This window comes from Colletotrichum aenigma (assembly GCF_013390185.1).
Source record: "Colletotrichum aenigma strain Cg56 chromosome Unknown KSG_Cg56_contig10, whole genome shotgun sequence".
In the NCBI taxonomy this organism is placed as follows: domain Eukaryota; kingdom Fungi; phylum Ascomycota; class Sordariomycetes; order Glomerellales; family Glomerellaceae; genus Colletotrichum; species Colletotrichum aenigma.
This window is the reverse complement of record NW_023500916.1, coordinates 4,024,920-4,043,902: the sequence shown is the minus strand read 5'-3', so window position 1 is coordinate 4,043,902 and position 18,983 is coordinate 4,024,920. Positions and strand designations below refer to the sequence as shown.

General features: G+C 50.5%; 3 protein-coding genes across 3 annotated transcripts; 2 read left to right on the top strand and 1 right to left on the bottom strand.

The window, feature by feature from the left end:
* Positions 1-9,206: 9,206 nt before the first annotated feature.
* CGCA056_v014939 (uncharacterized protein) lies at positions 9,207-9,947 on the top strand (the record flags this gene model as incomplete). Its single annotated transcript, XM_037330181.1, has 2 exons — positions 9,207-9,430; positions 9,494-9,947. The coding sequence occupies 2 exons, from the start codon at positions 9,207-9,209 to the stop codon at positions 9,945-9,947; spliced, it is 678 nt and encodes a 225-aa protein (XP_037172101.1).
* A 2,361-nt stretch (positions 9,948-12,308) lies between these two features.
* Positions 12,309-17,220, bottom strand: aclP (Nonribosomal peptide synthetase aclP; the record flags this gene model as incomplete). Its single annotated transcript, XM_037330180.1, has 4 exons — positions 12,309-13,039; positions 13,549-13,597; positions 13,647-14,533; positions 15,423-17,220. The coding sequence occupies 4 exons, from the start codon at positions 17,218-17,220 to the stop codon at positions 12,309-12,311; spliced, it is 3,465 nt and encodes a 1,154-aa protein (XP_037172100.1).
* An 825-nt stretch (positions 17,221-18,045) lies between these two features.
* On the top strand, positions 18,046-18,787 carry sirN (N-methyltransferase sirN; the record flags this gene model as incomplete). Its single annotated transcript, XM_037330179.1, has 2 exons — positions 18,046-18,730; positions 18,780-18,787. The coding sequence occupies 2 exons, from the start codon at positions 18,046-18,048 to the stop codon at positions 18,785-18,787; spliced, it is 693 nt and encodes a 230-aa protein (XP_037172093.1).
* Positions 18,788-18,983: the final 196 nt, after the last annotated feature.

Below are 18,983 nucleotides of genomic sequence, written 5' to 3'. Positions count from 1 at the left end.
TGGCGGTTGATAATCTAAAAGGAGGCTGGTTGCTTGGTTTATAGGCTCATCTGGCGGCCTATAAATGTTCATAATAGTGAGGTCGCCAGCTTTCACCCATAAGATATCTCTTGATTGGGTAGGTCCTTGTTGCTGTATTTGCAGCCTTAGACCTTTGCGTATGTAGGTCATAACCCTAGGCCTTGTGTCTCTACTGTTCCAGAAGTCAACTGGTACGTAGGAGTTAAAGCCTGGGTGTGTATTAATCTGCATCTTATCTCTATAGCCTATCCAGGGTTCCTGGATCAGAACTATGTCGATCTGATCTGCCCAGCAGAGCTCTAAGAGGGCTGTATGGGCTGGGTTCCTCTTCCCCACATTACACTGGGTAACTCGTAGTACCTGTGGGGTAGCTGGCCTGAGCCTATAGCTCTGAGTCGAGGTCGAGGTGGGTGTAGGCATTAACAACGTTATAGTCAGGCTTCTGGGCTACCCTCTGGCTCCTGCTGCTGCTTGGGAGTGGATAGATAGGGCGGTTAGTTAGGGGGGGGAGGGCTTCAGAGTCTTCAGCCTCATCCTCCTCCATACTGCTGCTCCCAGCTACGCTAGCAGTATCTGCAACAACAATTGAGTCTTGTGTAGGCGTCAGAGGCCGAGGGCGCTTGGATGTAGCGCTTGGCCTAGCCTCAGCTTGCTGCGTGCCGCCTGGGGAGCAGGCCTGGCTTGCCAGGAGATCGTCAGACGCCTTCTCTCCAGCCTTCTGGATCCCTCGCAGTTCCTTCCGGGTTGGAATAGTAAGGTTTCCGTTAACCAGTAGGGGCCTAGCCGGACAGTCTACATGGCTTGCTGGGAAGGGCCCATGACAGTTAGCGCACTTAGGCCTAGCCAGGCAGATCCCAGCCTCATGAGTATCTAGGGGTTTGCTACAGTTCTCACAGAGGGGTTTCCGGGTGCAGTAGCGGTTTGAGTGAAAGCCTTGGCAGCCAGGGGAGTGTCTTTTGGGGGCATGTTTTCTTGGGGGAAGCAGACGGGCAGGGCCTGACTGTCCAAACAGGCGGAAGCCTTCCTTAACCCCTTGAGGGAGGGCGATAATCAGGCTTTGCGTAGCTGTGGCTATATCAGGGCTATCCCGGGTTGGGCGCCAAAAGAGGGGCCTTTGCTTTGTCTTCAAGAAGACCTCTTCCTCTATTTCAGATTCTATACCAACCCTACTACCATCAAGGCTAGTAAAGTAGAGGGGGCAGAATGGGACGATATACTGATACCACTTAGTAGGCACCTCAACCTTCTCAGCTGTAAGGCAGTTTTTGATCTCAGGGGCTCTCTGAAGAAGTAAGGCCTGGATCTCCTTATTCTGGGGCTGAAGTGAGAAGCCTGTAGCAGTATGGCGGACCTCAACTAGGTCTTGCGGCTGTAAGTTAAGCTCCTTTGTTACCACCATCTTAACTGAGTGAGGGGCTAGGGTTCTGGAGGTAGGGATGTGTTCTGTAGGGAGCCGAACTAGTAGGCGGAGGTCCTGGGTCTGTTTAGGCTGGCGCATGCGGCTGGTGTCCCGCCGGCCCGTTACTGGGTACAGCCTGGGGCCGGAGCCGGGGCCGGAGCCGGGGCCGGGGCCGCTAGCGTTAGAGTCGCTGGCTGCCTGGGCATATGTTTTTCCAGTGCCGGGTCCAGGGGTGGGTCCGGAGATTTCTGCGATTGCAAACCGAGTAAAGGTATCGATAAGGTCCTGCGCCGTAGCCTTCAGTCGTGCTGGGGCCGTCCCAATGAGGGCATCTAAGCCTTTGGCGAGGAGGTCTAGGGCCTCATCTCGGAGGGCCCGACCCTCTCGAGCCTGCTGGAGGGCGGCGGCGGCCGATCGTGGCCCCCTTCCCAAGGGCCGGATAGGGGGGGGCGTGAGGCCCCTCGGTCGTGGAGGTAAGGAGGTAGGGGGAGGAGGGGTCCGGGGGAGGCTATGCATAGAGGATGAGAGGCCCCTGGGGGCCCGCGAGGGGCCCGCGGCTGGCTGCGAGGCCATCGCGGGCGAGGGTTCTGGTTGTGTGGGATGGGTTTGGTAGTGTTAGTGTTGATGTGGCGGACCCAGCGCGGCACTAACAGTGGGTGCCGGTGGGGTGGTATGTAGGAGGGAAGCTGCAAAAAAAAAAAAAAAAAAAAAAAAAAATTGTTTCTTGCCAATCAGGATGTTTTTCTTTTTCGTTCCTCGGCTAGTTTAGAGGTTGCAGGCCTTCCCGGCCATAGATATCAAGGAAAAGTTATTGATTTTATTCGCAAGTATCCTTTCGCCCTCTGTTCCGCGACATTCCTTTGCGTACTGGCAATGATCTTTCATCCTACTGGCGGGCCATTGGCAGTTCAGCGGCTCTTTTTGACCGATGTTGTCTTTTCTAGCGAGCGCTTGCCTGATATTCTGTTACGAGAGAAGGTTTATTAAAGTCATACCTCTTCGATATATCCAACACTTGTTTCAGTGTCGCGCCTTCGCACCCTTTCATTGAACGGAGAATGTTTCCCCTATTGACGTCTTTGTACCGTCTGAGGCAATCATCTCTCACCTCATAAAAACACAGCTATGCCAGCATGCTGTAGACGACAACGTGGGCTCGATGTTGGCTTGGCTAATTGCACAGCACCATATCAAGATCAAACTTCGTCATTTCATTCCACATTCACATGTCTGTAATTTTAGTTGTATCAGGTGTCTGCTCGATGCCTTTCGTTTCCCTTTAACTTCGTTGCTGGAATCCTGCCGCTATGATACTCTTTGGCGGCTCAGGAAGTGATTTTTCACTGACCGAAAGACCACCGTCCTTCTGCTAGCAATGTTTATTCCCTACTAGTACCCAAAGGCCTCGGATATTCAAAGAAAGCAGCACTTTGAAGTTAATTCCTAGTCAATTCTTCCAAGGTGATCTGTGATGAGCTTCAATCTCTCGCATCCTCACTCCTATAGAAGGTCTCGTCCTTAATGTTCTTCTTTCCTTCCGTACTTTTCGCTTATGACGTCCTCCGTGTCTGCTTTCCGTCTTCCTTCAGATGCGCTGGTAAAATCGAAACCTGTCTTTTTTGCAGCGCAGGCCTCTCCGTTTCCGACATATCCAAAATTCCACTTGCTTCTTGGCCCAGCCCAACGACATGCCTTTATAATATCGTTCGGCCACCGCAATGTCGGAGGAAATGTCCTGTGGCTCCATAAATGGGCGCAGGGGTGAAGCTTTCTCCAACCCTTGGGAGGGTGGGATGGAATCCTTTTCGTTCCTGGGGCCTTGAATGCATCGCTGGATTACCCTATTTGAGATGTTTGCATCTGTACCAGTGGCTAATTCGTCCATCTTCGCATCAACCAATTTTTCCAGGAGAAAGGGAATACCAAATGATTGCCTGGCATTTGGTAAGCGGATTTCTTCCCAAAATGGCTCTTTGCCGAAGTTGCCTACCTATCTTTCCGACTACCACGTAATCTTTGCCGGCATTTCCTGTTGTTATTTCCGTGCAACAGAATTGACCATAAATTAAGAAAGAACGAGTTGGATTAAAGCTCAGTCATTTCTATTTGAAGTCCCTGTACTGTTGCACAGTTCCAGGGGCCCAGGTGGCTTCATGATGTCTCACTTAGGGGAACTGCGGCCTTTTAATTCCTCCGATAATCGACACCACCGACACTTCTGACGCCAATCCTAGGTGGTGACTGTTGTGAAATTGTGACATCCAGAGTGTGACATCCCGAGACATCATGATAAACCCCTGCGTTTCCATCTGAGCAGCCTGTCGATCCTATTTCGGTAAGAGTTAAAGGCAGCCAAATGCGAGCGATCGTAAGGCAGTAAAACTCGCCGACAACCTAGTATCACACGCCATTTTCTCTCAGTCATACAATGGTTAGGGGGTAATCCCCTGTGCGTAGGACTACATGGCCTCATCATTACATGAAGTCAAAATTGTTCCGAACGAAACGACGCTCCTTCTTGAGTGTGGATCAAATAAAACACTTGAGACCAGAGGAGTCTAACCTTGGAGAAGGTCGTTCCTATGCCCCGTGAAAATTGGTATTATGTCGATACACAGACCATCATCAACGAGTGTGTAGAAGCTTTATGTCCACTTGCTGGAGGGTGCCATTTCTCGATGGGGACGTTTCTCAGCAACTTTGGGTGGTTTCGGCACTGTGTGTGGTAGGCGAAATGGGTCTCATTGATGACCATCCCAAATCGGAAAATGCTTCTCTCTTTTCACGACAACCAACTGCAGAGATTATAGAATTTTGCTGCGCGGGGTCAATGCTTTATGCAGGGGACTTTTGCAAACTGCACGGGTGATTATTAACGAAAACGTTTGGTAAGACTGCAGATCTTGCCTCTAGGAGGCTACCAGTGCGTGTCGAGCTCTTAGGCTTAGCGTTCTCGCAGAGGCCGGAACGCCAGCCAAGGCCAAGTTTTCTAAGTTATCATGAACATCCTATGGTCAACGCAGTGATCGGAGCATCTTGACTTCGGGTTCATAGGTAGTGAAGCAATCAGGATGAGTTCTCTGATTTGTTTTGCGAGCAGTTGAAGTTGGTCCCATTTTCTTCCGGCGGAAAGAGCTCCAGCTCATCGTGCGTACTACGTACGACGTCCGGGCTGTACATCCCCACGTACCTTATGTTGCGGGTGATCATTAGAAGAAGATGATGAAGAAAGGTGTTGCAGATGGGACGGTGCACTCACAAATTAAGTCAATGACAGATGCCGGGGTATGACTGACATCTGCTAGAGCAGCCCCTGAAGCTTTTCAGGTCCTTGTAATGGCGTTCGCTAGGTCGCTCGGCATGGTTTGACGACAGGCACCTCAAAGATTTGAACTTGTCAAGGCCTGCTACGAGCGATAGTCAGCATGGCGAACAACAAGAAATGTCATCGAAGGCCGTTTCCAAAGCAAAGCGCCTGGTCTGGATTGCTCGTGACGCAAAATTGAACTCCAATGTGCTCCTGCTCGGATACGTAGCTGGACGCCTGATGTGCCACTTATGGTCTTGGACCGCAAGTTACGGACAGCAAGAAACGCAACACCAACGCCTACTCGCACTAGCGATACGGGAGGCCTCTAGTCCTGCGAAAGCCATACCGTCAAAAGGGCAAGTGAGCATGTTAGACAATCACATAAATGAAGTTAATTGGGCAAGTTGGAAAACATGTAAACTTGAAACGTTGTCTTTCTCTGGACATTGTTGCTTATTAAGTCATGGGATCCAATCCTGATATTGATAGCACCGCTTCATAGTTGTGACTGACGCGGTCGACCGCAAATATAGACGCTCATGTGCAGACGCAGTCTAGGGAAGCTGTAACTGGATGTGGCACTGCTGGTCAAACAAGAAGAGAGAAGAATACCGGCTTCGAGATAACATACTCTCGCAATCACCTCGGTTCAAGTGCTATGAGACGGTTTAGAGGATAACTAAAAAGCGTTGGACTGAATGTGAGATCTAAACTATTCACTGTACGCTTGCCTAAGGGGTTATTGGTTCTGTATTAAGACGAAATCTTGTGTAAGATAATCACCTGTTGCCGCAATAACATGTCATAGTCAAAAGGCAACGAACATCGTGTTATTTGATTGTCTATTGTCAGTACATCATCAGATGTTCCATTTAGGACGTGTTATTTCAGGTTATTTACACCTTCCAGTTGAACATGACGCGTAAGGTCCTTCCATGGACACAAAAGGAGAACGGGAAACGGGAGAGAAGATGCTGTATTTTCCATGCTTCGGTTTGCTTCCTGACATGAGCATGCGTCCTTTCGACTCGAGGGCATAATTGCGCTGCATCCTAGCCTGGGCGTCTTTGCGCGGCCTCCAACCGCGATTTGGAGCTAATGGAGACTCAGAGACAATCTGGAAGAGCCTATGACGGCTTCCAACCCCGTTCCATGGATCACGCACCTCTCCTCAACCTTTCAGCCATATGTTCCTCCTGGTCGTCTTCGGTGATTTCGCATTCTGGCTCATACTTGTCATACCCCCGAAATCTCACATCCGCAGCTTGCCAAGTCTTAGGAAGGTTGCTCTGCTGCGAACTGTTCAATCTTTTCGGGCTCGAAGCGTCAATTTGACGAGTTGGGGCTTGCGCAGCACAACTGTCATGGTCCCGATTTAACGACACATTGAACCTTTCCAGCGTGAATTGCCGCGGCAAATTTGATGATAGGCTTCCGTCCGGTAAGAAGTTCTCTTTGAATGGTAGATCGACCGGGCGCGGAGCTGATTGTTGGAAACAGTCGCGAAGCACGCCTATTTTTGAAGTATGTTTTTCGTATTGATTTTCGTTCAGTTTCTCGTGAGGGGAGCTTTGAATCGATGCGACCATTTGAGGACGCAGTATTCTCCAGGTAGTTTCCTTGGATTGCAATGTGTCTTCATCGCACCCGGCAGAGTTGGAGAGGCTTCCTTCGGCTTTGATATCAGGAGCGAGACGCTTCGGCAGATTTGGTTTCAAGCCGGCGACCCGTTTCTCACGTGCATTGGGATTCTGTGCGGCGTGAGACCTGATCTTCGTGCGGAAGAGTCGCGCTTCTTTCGGGTGGGAAATGGACAGAAACTGAAAGACCTGCTGACCAGACTCGCTCGTCGATTTCTTCTTCTTCTTGCTGGGAGCTTGGTGCTGGTACTCGGTATCTGGCGAACCTTTGCTTGAATCTGGCCCCCAACTCTCGTTGCCGTTTGTTCGTGTTTGCTGATAGTTCTCTGCTCCCTTTGTTTCATTCACGAACAAGGCATCTCTGACAGGATCGAAAAATGGTCGACGAGACGTTGGACTCTGCCTAACGATCTGGGCCTCCATGATGACCCTGCGTAGCGGGGGGGTGCCAATCGGGTTTGTCGTCTTCGCATAGCTGCCTTCGTCGTGGTCGTGGAAATTTGTTCGTGACGTACTCCGAGTAGACGGATAGATCTTGGCCGGCACGACAAGCGGAGGCAAGATTCTTTCATTAAAATTGCGTACGCATTGTGATTCTTCTGACCAAGACAAAGGGCGCGGCAGATGTCGAGAATTCCCCCCGTGCTCCATTAACAGCGTGTCTCCACTTGTCCGTGGGGATCGCAAACCAGGTAAAATGACGGAGTAGCTGAGGGGTAATGGGCCGGGGTGCTGGCTCTGAGCAAAACCGGACACTGCCAAGGTTGCTTTCGTCGAGCGAGTTTGTTGGTGTGACCAAAACGATTCTTTGAACAACCTGAAGAGCACAATATTGTTCGAGGGATTCTGGAAGTCTGCCTCCCTGTTAGACGTGAATGGATATCAGCCACCAGAAATTAGAAGGGAATTAATCTTGGGTGATTATGCGCTCACTCAATGACTGTGAGACTTGACTGACTGAGCTGTTGCAGTTGCACGTCGCCTGGTGGCTCACCAGTCGAAAACCGTGGCACCCCTGATTGGGCTTCAGTTGCATCGACCTCCACGTTTTTTCGGGTGAGTGCTTGGTAAAACTGCGGAATCACTGCAGGCTGCAGCTCCTTCGTCTCATGTATCGTTCTACGACCTGAAGTCTCGGCTTATCTTATCTCAGTTGCTTGTGCATCGAGAGGAGAAGTGGTGCTCGCTTGCGGGTTGCACTGGCCATGCATGCATGTTCACGAGGAAGTCAGTTTTAGGGGTACACCGCCATGGGCGCAGCGTTGCAAGTTCAATGATGGATGAAATTTATGCATCCCAACGGTCGAATTTACGCCGAAACGAATCTTTAGAGCGAAACAGGACGTACGAGATGGAAGATCTCCGGTCGGCGAGCCTGGACACGAGACCGGGCACTGCTTTGCGCATAAGCTGCAAAAAAGCAATGGATCCCTGCATTTTCTACTTTCTATCCTGCTGCTCATTTGTCTCTGATCTCTCGCTTAAGCAAATTCATAAGCGCCAAGCGTGTGTTCGCCATTTCGGCCGGCATTGAATATTCTGGATTCAGCAAATGACTGTATTCGTACGGCATACTTGCACAAAACAGTTGACCCCCCTTTCCCATGCAGCTGAGACTTAAAGCAACGCCTGTCGTTCTGACGCGAGGTGAAGTGAATAATCGCCCGGTTGACACGCCAGGGACATATGGTATCCGGCCCTGGTCGTAGCCAGATGAAGGGGCGGCCCCGAATCACACTGCACGCCTTGGACAATATCCCCATTTCTGTACCACCTGGGTAGACGTTAAGTTATGCACAGAGGCCAAACGGGACCGTCCCCTACAAGCATGTGTCCTAACTGTTACGACCGCTACAGTTGGTCACTGTAGGATTGTAACTATATAATGCAGAACAGGGGATAATGACAGCGGATTTGTCATTAGCGAAGCTTTTGCTTTGTGCCACAGTTGGTTGCCCTGACCCGCTCGTAACACTAACAATTACAAATCCGCTAATTAATGTTACGGGTCCCCTGCTACGCGGGCTCGGCATGCAAAACTACTCAACACGGAAAGCACACGAGAATCTAAAGATCAAGACGGAGTCACTACAAGACGAAGATTCTTAGTTGCGGGGTAGAAGATTTATTCAATTGTTGGCCAAATCTGGGCACAAGCAAAGCAGGTATGGCCGATATAACCACCTCAGCCGGGCAAGTAAGGACGAACCAGTTCATTTTCTGGGGACCTTCGGTATTCGGTATTCAGTGGTAAGATGCCGGTTCCATACACAATTCCCCGGGTTTGTGTCATTCATCATGTATTCGGGTGCTCATGTGCGTGGCAAACGTCATGGCTACGCCGCAAATGGCCCAACGAGGCCAGGTTCACTTAGTTTCTTACAACTCTCGCCGGGATTCCTTACACACCAAATGGCTTTAGCACTCAACGTAGTTGCAGGGCTTCGCCTCAAATTAGGTTGGGTCTAGGAAACGGTGGCCGTGATCACAAGCTAAATTGAATTGCCAATTGAACACACACTCCGCGTTTGTTGCCTTCTAGGTGAGTTGTTCAATACGGCAGCTTTAGGTCCAGATGCGTCTGAAAGTCGTTGCCTGTCATCTGACAACTGCATATCACGAGACGTCAGCGTCAGCGTCAACGTCAGCAACGTCGGGTACGCACTTTAGGCATCAGGATCTAGCGATCAGATCCCAAAGTGTTTGACTGCTGCCTGGTAATGAAATTATTATAAAGACTAAAAGAAGACATCATTTCGACTATAGAAAAGCTTTCTAGCATGCCAGATACTCCATTAAATGAATAGAAAACCGCAACATCCCGAAGACTACCACAATGACAGTAACCGAAGTAGGGTGCATGGGTGTTAAGCCCGGTTTGAGCCCCATGGACGACTCTACACCAGAGGGATCGTTTCTCTCAGGAGCGTGCAGGGCTGTGACGGTTGCAGAGGGAGGGCCTTATCGTGCATTCTGGGGCACGGAGATTGAGAATCCATTGCTGTTGTGGGGATTCTTCGACTTTGACTCGGTTGAACACCATGAAGTGTTTGCGAAGCTGTAAGTTGCACTACAGGAAGCGCTGAAAAATGTTTGAGACTGATAAAATTGGGCCAATCTTAGCCACGGCGTCGAAATTGTGAAGGACTTGCCTGCTTTGCTTACCCATGGGGAGTTCGTTAAGCACTTGTCTTTCACGCCTTCTTCTTCAGTCGCGCTTCAATGCCCTGTGACCGAGCTCGTTCTCGTGCACTTCCCCGGAGATGTCTCTGCAGAGGTGAGGGCAGAGTCGACTATAAGTGTCAGACAAATTTTTGCAGACAACTTCCAAACGTGTGTTGAAGTTACTGCCGTCAGCTGGGGATGGAGCGTGGAGAACGACTTCCCAATAAGAGGTCAAAGTGGTGATACGGGTGCGGTTCTTGCAGCTATGATAGGTTGGGGCAGTGCTGACGGGCAACGAGTCTTCTACCAGACGGAGATAGGGGAGAGGGCGAGACTTGGTATGAACTCGATTCAGGGCGCTATCACGGTGACCGGAGTTTCTATTCGCTGCCGGTACTCAGAGAGGAAATAAGAACGACAGAAGAGTAATGATACAATAAGGACCTGTCAAAAAGGTCTATCTGGCGTATTTCAATTCCACTCAGCCAGGTTATATGCCTGTTTAGAAAAGCTGATCCAGTCACTCACTTGATTAATTTTAACCTGGCGACTAAAACCAGTTGATCGAGTACCACTTCATGTTAGGTCAAATTACTCTCGCAAAGTATTACGATGGGTTTTGGTTGTCAACCATTGCGTGTTCTCGAAGAGAGTCTGGACATTGAGAATCTGGAGTACCCCGAAGATAGCGAAAACGTGAAGAGGTTGAGGAACCGGTAGAGCAAAGGGCCACGCTACCCTGGAGGCAAATAGCCAGAAGACTTACTGAAAAGGGACAGTCGTGTGACCAGCCCCCAGTCATCACGCCTGGCCTGCCTTTGGGGAATATTCCGTCCTAAACGTCAGTCGACAACCCGGCGCCGCTTACCAACGGACCGCGGTTGGTCCAGTTATTTATCGAGAGTTGGAAGTGGTCAAAGAAATGCCGGTAATTACGGATGCAGCACCGAAACCGAGCGCCCTGACATAATTGAACCGTATCCACACCTAGTCGACGTAGCACGTATTGTGGTAGGTGCCGGCGTAGGTTTTCTTCATAACCTTACTGTCGCCCATTGAAACTGATACATTTCCCGATTACTAGATAACATCAGGTGGCCCATCTGTAGGTAAAACCCGAGGCACACTGTTGGGGCGGTACTCCGTCAGGCAGGTTGGGACTTGGGCCGCGGCGGGAGTGGGAATCCACAATGTCAAAGATGTTCAAATTGCGGATAGAATGAAGGAGTAAAAAAACAGGATTTATCTGAACGACTTGTTTATTGCATAAGCCGTGACGATTGCTCCAGACCGGCTCATAGGTGGCCCAGTGTTCTTCATCTATGAAGACCAGTGCATAGTAGGATGATTATCAAGCGAACTGATTTCAGCTTTGGACCTGTACGCGTGGCTTTTTGCTTGAGATCGAATGTTGTCTTTCAGATTCAGTCTGGCATGCATTGATTCACTGCCGGCCGTATCCACCACCACACGACGTGTGTTACCGGTCCACAACACCCCTTTGATTGCCAGACTTGCTGCACGAACTTCTTGTGGGAGATGGTGCCTCATGGTATCGTGCTGTAACACTCTGGGCCCAAGCATTTAGCACTCGTGTAACCCATGAGACGAATGGCACTGGCTGTTTGCGGCGCAAGCGAACAAACCCCGATGAAGCAAGTTTCCATCCATTGAAGCATACATGATCTTCTTTTTCTCTCTAATCCTTACGGGTATATTCATACCATCGAGAAAAGATTTAAAGCTAGATGTTGCGGTGAACTTATTAACAGCTCCAGTTCTGAGCCAGACTTTGACTCATTTCCAATCATGCTTCTTGTGTTTGTTTTGTACGCAGTCATCTCCTTTTTCGTCGTTTCAATCACAGGAAGAAGTCCAGGCAATGGGGCTTCAACTAATGGGCAAGCAACAATGGGTTCCCGAATGCAGACTCGAGCAGGCGGGCATCAACCTCACAACTTTACATCGCTTGGGACCACGGTCACCATAAGATCTCCCTCCCATGCCTCATCAGTCTCCCGCCCTATTCTTGTTCGCCAGACAGCTGTCACTCCGCCAATATACTTTCCCGGATCTGCCACGCCGCTAATGGAACAAGCGAGACGGTGCCATAACGAAGCCGACTTCCCAGGGCACGCTGATATTCGTTCCCGAAAGCAGGAGGATGGCGTCGCCGCCTTTTGCAGATCCGAGAAGGGCAGGACTATTCTGAGAAGGAGTGTACACGGCGCTGAGCCCTATCCGGCTATTCGATTTCGTCACTCGGATCGATGGAGAATCAAACATGATTTCAAAGTTGAATGGCAGCCGGGGTGCGACACGGGGGAAATTAGCCAAGACATACAGCGGCCGCTTGGTGATGAGAGTCCAACATGTTACAATCTCATGAGGGCAAATTACTTGAATTGTGAGTGTTTCAGGTGCGGTTTTCTCGAGAAACTCAGCTGACTTTCAATTTCAGGCAACAATGGCGGCGTAGGCGGCAGCGTCCAAGTCGGGTGTTTGATATACACGTATAATGGAGGCAAAGATGGCGCATATTATTAGCAAATGAATCAATCTGCCCATTGATGATGGACTTGGCACTTCCTAACATGGAAATTCTCTTCGCCAACTTTGGCTTCAAAACTCATACTGTTAATTTCAATATTTGTATCAGAACTCCAGACCACGATGAGGTTTTTAATGATTTGGCGATATGCAACGTACAATACAGAATCAAATCATACTCTTCCCCAGTAAAATAAGTCATAGCGAGCAAAAGAAAAATCTTTCAGCGATTGTTCAAGCCCGAAAAGCGTCTCATGAACAGGCCTTCAGAAGGGTGTAGCAAATCCACGCTGGGAACACTCTTAACCCCAGGTCTCTTCTCTATTTCCCATAACCGTCGAAGTCCTTGCCGCAAGCCACCGACGGTGCCATTTTCTGGTGAAGCGATCATCGTCATGGATGTCAGTATCATTCTTCTCACAGCCTTGATTCGTGCATCGTAAACACGATGACTGCCTTCAAAGCAAGCCGTGTCGTACTCGAGCCGTATTAAGAGCGTATCATCGTCATATGCCAGGCACTCCACCATCAACTTGAACTTTGCGCCGTCACTCCATACCAGCTGTGGTTCGACACCATCACCCCAAACTGCATTATCCCAAGGACCACATCTGCTCTGCTGCGTGTTGTTGGATCCATTACAGCGAGCATCGTGGAATGAAGTGACACAGTCGAAGATTGGGTGATTGGGAATTTGGCTTCCGGAATCGATGCCCAAATATTCCAGCAGCTGGTCCCACGGGACTGCGTGGGCCAAAGCACCTTGAGATGAGTCTTGAACGGTATGAAGGTAAGACCTCAGAGTCGACGTGGTATCAACATGATGTACACGAACTGGCAGCGGCTCCAGGAACAACCCCACAGCCTCCATGTCCGCTTCGGAATGCCGATTGAGGAAAGGTGCGCCCAATGTCACATCAATCTTTTCGTCCTCGATTGTGACGGCCGCAGCGACTGCAGCAATCAGCAACTGCTGTAGGGTCACCCGGCACTCTCGCACGCAGGCTTGCATGCGGTGCCATAGGGAGACAGACACGCGTCCCACGAGTGATTTACCCCGGTAATCAACTCGTTCAATGTCATTTCCCAGATAAGGATGGCGCTTGTTCTTCACTCCATCCAAGTAAGCCGACCAGAACGCGACACATGATTCGTCAGATGAAATCTGCCTGCCGCACACTTCTGGCGGCGATTTTGGGGGGGAAGGAGGAACCAATGGTCCACGATGATATTCGGTGGCCACCTCTTTGAGGACGATACCCAGGGTGGTGTAATCACACACAATGTGCGACCAAATAGCAATTATTGCATTGCGCGTCATTGTGACCCGGACAGGGGGCGACGTGCTCAGGTCGAAATTCCGATTCAATTCCCTGCGGATGTTGAGACGGCGCCGTCTGTTCACACGCGGAGGAGACAAAGACAAGACTCGCCGCAAGCCGAAACCGTCATGTTGCACATACCGAGATCGGAAGATGAGATGTCGTGCCAGCACAGCGTTCCATGCTTTAGCTAATTTCGGGCCGTCGATACTTGCGGAGTATTGAGCAACCCAGCTTACGTTGAAAGCCGAAGTGCCAGATCTTAGTTGATATTTTCTCCACCATTCTCTTTCGATCGGGCGGGGGTCAAAGGCTCCAAGCCAGGCATCATTTCTTCCCTCGGCCGCCATAGGGGGCAGGGACATCTTGTCCATCTTGTCAATTGCGGCTGCAAACTCCCGCAGAGTTGGGATATTCATTATCATTCGGAGCGTGATGAGAACTCCGAAGACGGATTTCAACTTGGCTGCTAGTCGCAGCTGCTGTAGGGAGTGCCCGCCTAGCTGTATGAAATTCGAGTCGGGGCCGATTCGAGGGGACAGAGCTTCGTTCTCCAGAATTTGAGCCCAGATGGCAGCGACAACAGCCTCTGTTCGAGTGGTTGAAGAAATTTCGTTTGTTTCCGGCCGATTTTGATGACAGATGCTTGAGTCGTTGACCAGTTGCACAATAGTACGATAGTCCACTTTCATGTTTGAGGTCATCGGAAGCTGACGAGTAACTAAAGTGTGCTTGGGTATCGCAAATGGGGGAAGAGCGTCACGAATAGCCATTCGCATTCCTGCGAGATCTCCACAATTTGTTTGGATCATACAAATCAGTTGATCGCCTTGAGTTGTCACAGCCACGGCGCTGGCTCCATGCTGCTGACCACAAGCACGTAGAATACGGGCTTCCAGGTCTTCAAGATCCACTCTGAATCCCTGAAGCTTGGTCTGACGGTCCGCGCGACCCAGGAAAACGATATCGCCGGAATCGTCCCAATAGCCCCGATCTCCAGTCTGGTACATGGACTCTCCCGACTTCATGAATGGGTCAGGAAGGAAGCGCTCGGCAGTGATTTCTGGTTGCCCGATGTATCCGATGGCAACCTGGACGCCCGCGAGGTAAATGTCGCCGACCACACCTGGAGGAGCCAGTCGCTTGCATTTGTCTAATATATATCCTGGTGGTTGGGTTTGGCTTCCCAATCGTGACTGTCTGGCCCGGTCGTAGTTGCTTGATCGTGGCGCCACAAGTTGCCTCTGTTGGCCCATACATGTTGTACACGGTCTTACTGGAAGCCCATGTGTCGCACACAGTCTGCGGTACTATTTCGCCGACCAGATACACAGTCCTTAGCTGTGGGAAATCGTCCGGGTCCAGCACAGATGCCAAAGATGGGGTAAGAATGGCACAATCAACAGCATAAAGATGATGTACACTTGCTGGACTGTCCGTCTCCCGCAGAACGAGTGTAGCTCCGTATGAAAGGGCTGAAAACAGTTCATGTATGGCACCGTCAAAAGCCAAGGACATGACTTGTGCAATCCTGACCCCAACGGATGCACCCAAGCGGACTTCCAGGTTTCTTTGGAAAGCGACAAGACCTCGATGTGTGCATATGACGCCTTTAGGCTTGCCGGTTGAGCCGGACGTAAAGCAGAGGTACGCCTTGTCTGCTGGTCGAGGTGCCGTCCTCATTGGAAAATGAAAATCATAGCACAACGTCGCCTCCACATCTTCCATGGCGGCGGCAACGTTTATTACAATTTCAGCTGCAGCCGGTATACTGGCAGTTGAGCGCTTGTCTGTAGATAGAAAAACCCGTGCAGTTGATGCCTCAAAAAGGGATTCGCGGTACCTTTGAGGATGCGATCTGTCCAAAGGGCAATAGATGCCTCCAGCTCGTAGTATGCCATAAATGGACACAACCCAGTTGACGGAACCATCTGCGTGCACGGCAACTACCTCTTGAGGTTGTATCACTTGAATAAGTTTTGAAGCGACGCAGCCAGAAAGTCTCTCTAGCTCACAATAGGTGATCGTTTGATCTCCGCACTCGACGGCGATCGCGCCAGGGTAATGTGTTGAAATGTCCTCAAATAACGTCACAAGATCGTCTCTGACGGATGGAACTGTCGTTTCGAATGACTTCCAGTTGCCCATCAAGCCCAAACTCCGTCCGCACGTCTGCAGCACAAGTTGTAATGACTCCAGACTTGCCTCGGTGCGGGAAAGTGACAAGAGCGATGCTCTGAAAATGCTTGCAAGTGTTTCCATCGCCTTCGTGGTATAGCGCTCAGCAGAGTATTGGATGACCATGCCACCTCCATCTTCTTTGACGATGGCGTTGAGAGGCAAGTTCGTTGTGTGTTTGTAAAAGGACTGTTCAACCCCAGCACCCTTGACCCAGGATTCGGGATTGGGTGTGAAAGCCATCAAATTTCCCCTTACTCTAGAGAATCCGTTATTTGGCGTGGTCCATGAAAAATAAGATAACCGCTGGATTCGAGCAAAAACATCCTCTACCAGCTTTCGAGATGAAGATTGCCAGTCAAGATCGACCTGGAGTGGCAATGTGTTCACCATGGGGCCTATTGTGTCGAAGATACCGGCAAGCCCAATGTTGCGGCCCGACACAACTGCGCCGATGACAACACTGTCCGAACTTGCGTAAAGCCCGAGGCAAACTGCCCAGGCAGCATAGAAGAAGGCGGCCGGAGTGACACCGCAGGACTGTGCTGCAACCTTAACAGCAGCATGATCGGTGGGAGCAAGTTCGACAGGAACCTGCATCTCGTCCCTCTTGCCCCAAACATTGTTGGTGAATACAGAAGCGTTTGGTGCATTTGCAATGAGGAGCTCATCGTAAGCTGTTGCTAACTTGATACTTTGCTCCGCCCAAAATAGATCTCCCTCGGCCTTTCGACTCAATCTCAATTCTTGTTGAAATCGACAGAGATCTACGTAGGCCGGCCCAGGGTGCGCGGGTACAGGTTTCCCGGACGCCATTTGGTGCACTTTCTGGACCAAGAGGCCGGCAGACCAGCCATCAATCAAAGCGTGATGAATCGCCCAGATCACAGCGGCTTTACTATCAGCTGGTCGTCTCGTACGGTAGTGTAGAACGGTAAATCGCAGGCCGAAATCGACTCCATTGTTGTCGGGCCAAGGCATTCCTGGCCCAGTTGCTTGAAGCAACGCGTTCCTGTAGGCTGTTCGGCTCTTTGTTTTGAACTCTCGCCAGCAAAGTCGAGGACGAATCTCCTGTCCATCGTCTGGGATACGGTACGCTGTTTGGAAAATAGGTTCTGCTCTGCAAGCTTTCATCCAGGCTTCTCTGAGACGGAAAATATGGCTCGGATTGTGGATCTCGCTGTAGTAGATTATGTTCGCTCCGGGTGATTCCAGACTCCCATGAACAAGAGAAATTTGAATATCTGACATGTCGCATACTGTATGGTTGCCGGTGCAGAACTCGTCTGTGAAAGTCAGGATAGGGCGTAGCCTGCCGGCGTTGGATTCCAAGGACTCGTCGATTGCGTTGCGTAAACTGGACTCGTTTCTGTTTTCGCGCCATAATGCAGCTTTTTCGTCAAGTCGACTTCTGCTGCCGACCTCCCGAAAGTGTTCTCTTGGTCTCGTGGGCTCGTTGTCGCGAATACTTGCATCGTGGCCGGTCCGAATTTGCGGGTGCTTGCCGTTGTTGCAGACAGATACTGGTCGGCATTGCCGCAGCAATTCTGTAACAGAGCCGCTCGAGAGAACACGATCAACGGGGACAAAGATATCATTCCGCTTGCACTCCATACAAAATCGAAGAGCAGCCATGGAGTCTCCGCCATTGGTAGTGAAACTCTGGTCCTGGAGGATCGATTCCACACCCACTCGCAACACCGTTGCTAGTAGTTGTAGGCCTGTTGTATAATCCATTCTAAAAGTTTCTGATAAGAAGAACTTCCTTCAGAGTCGTATTGCAACCTCGCGATATCAGCAGTTGAGCCTTCGAAAACCAAAAGCATGTTTTCGAATGGCTTTTCTGACACTCTCGCAGTAATCCTACCCGATTTGAGTCGTTCACTTCCGGACGCCGCCATAATTGCCACGAAACAGTGCTTTTTTACTGAATGTAGAAAGGGATGAAGGGACGATATCCGGCAGTCCGATGGTGCCACCGGAGGACTCTTCGACTGCCTAAACCGGTAGCCACGTTAGGTGGGTAAGCCATAAGGTTTATCAACTGGCCTTCGCCGTAATCGCGATCGCTCGATTCATGATTCCGCCTGTATGGGTGGGCTCGCGTGCTTGATCCCGTCCAAAATGTGCCAAATTCCCACATTAACATCTTGACGTCTAGATGTCTGCACATCGTCCTATCTTTGACAACAATTTGACAGAAACGTTTCATGTCCTTGACACGGCGGCGGATTCAGCTGAACCTCTCAAACAACACCACGAAACGGGTCTATATTTTTCGCCGCCTTCGGAATTGACTGCCGAGTTGAGTGGACTTCCCCAGCGGGAGGCCCCTGGGGGTTGCCGTCCTTGGAGCGCTAGTGTGGTCGTGGAAACTGGTAAAGGTCAGCCGTCTCGCCGTCAGGACTCCGGTAAGGTCAACAATTATCCGAAGCAGGCGCATACACTCGATACTACAAGATGCAAGGCTACATCAAATACACCAAAGACTGTGATGACAACAAGTCGGAATCCGCTCGTCTGCATGATCAGCACGATGTGCTTTTGCACGCCATGGGTGACCGAGCCATTCTTGCTCCCGTCGACTTCTCTCGGCGATACTTGCGAATCTTAGATTCCGGCGCCGGCGATGGTCGCTGGTTATTGGACCTGCGACAGTACTTGGACGCAAATGGAGCCGACGCTGGCACCTACCATTATGTCGGGACCGACATCAATCCTAGTCTTTATCCCAAGTCACCACCCCCACACATTGAATTTTTTAATCAGTCCATCCTTGAATCTTTCCCAACTAAGTGGCACGGGACCTTCGATATTGTACATCAGCGCCTAGTCATGGCGGCAGTGGCGCCTCCAGCGACAACCATTACCTCTGTCGTTGCCGAATTAGGAGGCTTGCTCCGTCCTGGGGGTTGGTTGCAACTTGTGGAGCTTGACAATGACTGTACCTCTGAGAATGGGCCGGCGTTACGGCGATTGTTGTATTATCACCAGCAGAATTCGGAAGCAGGCGGCCTCGGCCCAAATCTTTCGGTCCACCTCAAGACTGCCATGGAAAACATCGACCTTGAGAATGTAAAGCAGCATTCGGTAGACGTCTTTTACGGGGCGAAGAATCGAGGAGGTGAGGACCTCAAGGCGAAGAGTACTAGGAGTCTATCGCAAGTCGTAGGACCAGTTTTGGCCCAAGCCAGGGGTATGAATACCATTTTCTTACGTCACAACACCATGTCGAATTCATCTAACGAAAACAGTGGCTTCACCTAACACTTATATCAAGTCTGATGAGATAACATTGCCTTCCCAACTGCAGCAGGAAGTCCAGGAAGTCGGGGCTCGACTACGTTTTACTGTAGTCTACGGGCAGAGACGCATCACATCCTGACACATGTGGGCCC